Genomic DNA, 3,586 nt, shown 5'->3' on the forward strand with positions numbered 1-3,586 from the left:
AGCGGTCACTCAGCGTCAGCGAACGACATGGACAAATCGAGGGCATTTTAGTCATTGTGGAATATGAAAATCCATTTATTCAAAATACATTTTCCGCCCTCCTCTTCTCCGTCCGTTTCCCTCTCTAAAATCTCTCCATAGAATAAAATGGAGTGAACATCGCTTACTCTTACAGGAAAGTAAATGGAGATCGAAGGACTAGACAGTTCCACAATTCTGGTTAGAAATGGCATCAAGGAAGTGTTTGGAAGGGGTTTAGGGTTTCCTTCGGACGATAGAACTGTTTCTCGTCGCCACGTTTCATTTGAACTTGACAGCACTGCTGAGAAGGATGTCAGCGAAGATTTTGAACCTAGGGTTTCGTTTGAAGTTCTTGGGAAAAATCCTATTTGGGTGTTAAGCCGTGGTAGCGGGGAAGTCAGGACTTTTATGAGGTTCGACAAAGGGAAGATGAGCGTCGGTGATAGGTTCTGTGTCTCTGCAAAGGAGCCCATCGTATTTACTCTGAAGAGAAGTGGGTTCGAAGGACATAAAGAAAAGGAGAAGAAGGTTTCGGAGGCAGTGGAGCGGGGAAAAAAGGAGAAAGAATTGGCAGATAGTATAAGTGGCAATGGAGAGATTAGAGGGGACGAGGATTTTGGGCTCGAGCTTTTTGATGTTACAGATATTGATCCAGTCAAAGGTTTGGTTCCTGGATTCTTTTCTTTTCAATTGATTTCTTTTTTTGCTTGATGTTCCATTGTTATGTTCAATATTTTGGCTGAAATGAAATCTAACCTAGATTATAAAAAACAATGAATAAGCTTGAGGCTTGGCTAAGATTAGTCAGTTAACCCATCGCCGTTCTGAAATTTGTCCAATTTGGCAATTCTTGTAACTGCATTAATGAGCTAAGTTTTAAAAATTTTACACAGCATAATCATTCTCTCGAGTAAAAAATAGTTCATATCAGTCAAGTCCTTTTCTCCTTAAAGGGAATTTCATGATTTGTATAAAATACACAATTCGTACAAGCCACAGAATGTATTTATCAAGTTCAAGGTCTCCCAACTTAGAGGTAAACTTGCATTTGTATTTCACTAGTTCTAGACTTCTAGTTTTAGTACTATGAGCCATATAATCTCACCGTTTATTATTCTAGCAGCAGCAGGGTTACTGTTCTCTTATATTTGTTAACGCATTTATTTTAAAAATTTGACCATCATAGAGGCATGCATACATACGCAATGCATGCACCTATTTCGCTGTCAATTTTATGCTAGTAGATGCATGTTACACAATATGTCATTCATGCACTTGTATGACTGAATGGATTTCTTACTTCCAAAGCATCATTCTATATAAAATTATCGTTGTGCTTATTTTGACATTCATTGTTTGTCAAACACAGAGTTTGGGTTTGTGGTGATGGGACATGAGTTTGACAATTACCCAAGGCAAAAGATCTGTGATATTGTGTACTGGGACTGGTTCCTTGAAGAACCAGAGGAAGAGAGTGAAGATGAGGAGCTTCTTGAGAAAGATAGTTCAAAGAGGAAGAAGGGTATAGGGAGAAAGAAGAAGAAAAAAGATGAGGAAAATGAGGATGAAGACTGGATGGGTGAGAGCAAGGATGACAAAATGCTAATTGCAAAATTTAGAAAAGCCAAAAGACCTAAATATTCTACAACTAGGTCTAGGAACCATGAGAAAAGCTCAAAGGATGTAGTAAGTAGTAAAATGTTGGTTCAGAAGAAATTAACAAAATCTAGTGAAGATGAGGATGATACCCTAGGTGGTTTCATTGTTAATGATGATGAATTAGAAGAAGATTTTGATGAAGAAGAAGAAGAGGAGGAGGAGGAGGAGGAGGAAGATTATGATGAAGATGATATCATTGAGGAAGAGAGATAATATTGAAATGGATACATAAGATGGAATGTGTACTTAACATGATGTATATTTCGTAGGCTACAAATTTGTATAAGAGGAAGATATACTTTGTAGTCCATAAAATAATGTTTTATAGTTTTTCTTTCTTTATCTTAAAGAATAATCATGTAATATGTTCTACTTTTAATTTTAGCTCATCTCTTTTTGTAGGATGAATTTGTTCACAACTTTGTTGGGATAAATGAAGGTGCTTTTAGATTAGCACCTGACAACAATATGTTAGTATAAGTTATTTGAGTTATATTGCACTCCTATTACATTCTCTGTGAACATGGATGCACCACATAGATGCCATCAATGGTGGAGTCAGGGCAGAGTGAGTAGATAAACACTTTTATGAGCATATGGATTACTTAGTATAGTGAGCCCCATATATTTTTTATTACAAGCTTGTCCCCCATTTTTTTTTCTTGGCTTTGCTTTTGGATGTGTTTGAAAATATTAGAGATATTTTTCACTAAAAGGAGTCTTAACTAGTTCACTGTTAAGGATATAGTGACCACAAATTGATTACCCTTGGTAGATTTACTTGCATAATACCTGAAGCTACAAAATATTAGATAACAACAAAGTGTGGACACATATTTGTGTCAAAGTGCCAAATGAGCTTTTGCAACTTGCACATCAGTTGTGATCATTGTGCACTATCCCTTCTATGCATCAAGGTTCATTTACTTTGCAAAAATGAACATTCAATGTTCATTTCCCATTAGCACCTTCTTAACATACACTAGAAGTTTATGCAACCAGTAAGCAGTGTTCCCAAGACAACTGAAAACTAGTAGTCTAGTTGTGCCAACACTCGGCCCTTGTTGCAGTGGTTCTTCTGACATACTAATACAACTCCAATTAGAGATCTGACAAAAGATGTTATCTCTTTGCATTCTCAAATGATGCATCATTAGAAAGGACATCTAACAAGACGTTAAAAGGAAAAAGGCCATTACATGGATAGGTGATAAGACAATAAAACCAAAGGAGACATAAGCATAACTAGGGGTGGATACGAGTCGAGTCGAGCTGAATATTTGGCTATTCGAGCTCGGCTTGCTAAAATTATGATAGGCTCAAGCTCGAGCTTGAACTTCATTCGAGCTAGAGACTTGAGCTCGAGCTCGACTCGGTTCAAAGCCCGCAAGTTCGAGCTCAGCTCGGTTCGAGCTCAATTGCAAGCCATATTTTTTCTAAAAAATAAAAATTATACATATAAAAATATATTTTTTATTTTACATACAAAAAATTAAGAATTATAAAAATTATTTATTATTATACATATAAAAAATAAAAAATAAAAAATATACATATAAAAATATTTTTATTTTACATACAAAAAATAAGAATTATAAAAATTATTTATTATTATACATAAAAAATATAAGTATTATATATAATAAAAATTATTTATTATATATATATATATGTATATGTATATGTATATGTATATTTATATGTATGTATAAAATAAAAAGATATTTATTTATTATACTAGGCTCGTGAGCCTCACGAGCCGAGCTTCACTGGGCTCGAGCTTGACTTGATTAGCAAATGAGCCTATATATCAGGCTCAAAGCTCGGTTTAAACCGAGTCAAGCCAAGCTTTTCACGAGCCAAGCTCGAATAGCTCATAAGAATCTTAGCTCGTGGCCACCCCGAG

General features: G+C 35.4%; 1 protein-coding gene across 1 annotated transcript; it reads left to right on the forward strand.

Annotated features, from left to right (window-relative positions):
* The first annotated feature begins 92 nt into the window (after positions 1-92).
* Positions 93-2,202, forward strand: LOC148846927 (SMAD/FHA domain-containing protein). Its single transcript, XM_088950024.1, has 2 exons — positions 93-682; positions 1,391-2,202. The coding sequence occupies exons 1-2, from the start codon at positions 184-186 to the stop codon at positions 1,891-1,893; spliced, it is 1,002 nt and encodes a 333-aa protein (XP_088806150.1). The 5' UTR covers positions 93-183; the 3' UTR covers positions 1,894-2,202.
* The last annotated feature ends 1,384 nt before the right edge of the window (positions 2,203-3,586 follow it).

Source organism: Nelumbo lutea, chromosome 6 (assembly GCF_056320005.1).
Source record: "Nelumbo lutea isolate HS-2025 chromosome 6, American lotus-T2T, whole genome shotgun sequence".
Taxonomy (NCBI): Eukaryota; Viridiplantae; Streptophyta; class Magnoliopsida; order Proteales; family Nelumbonaceae; genus Nelumbo; species Nelumbo lutea.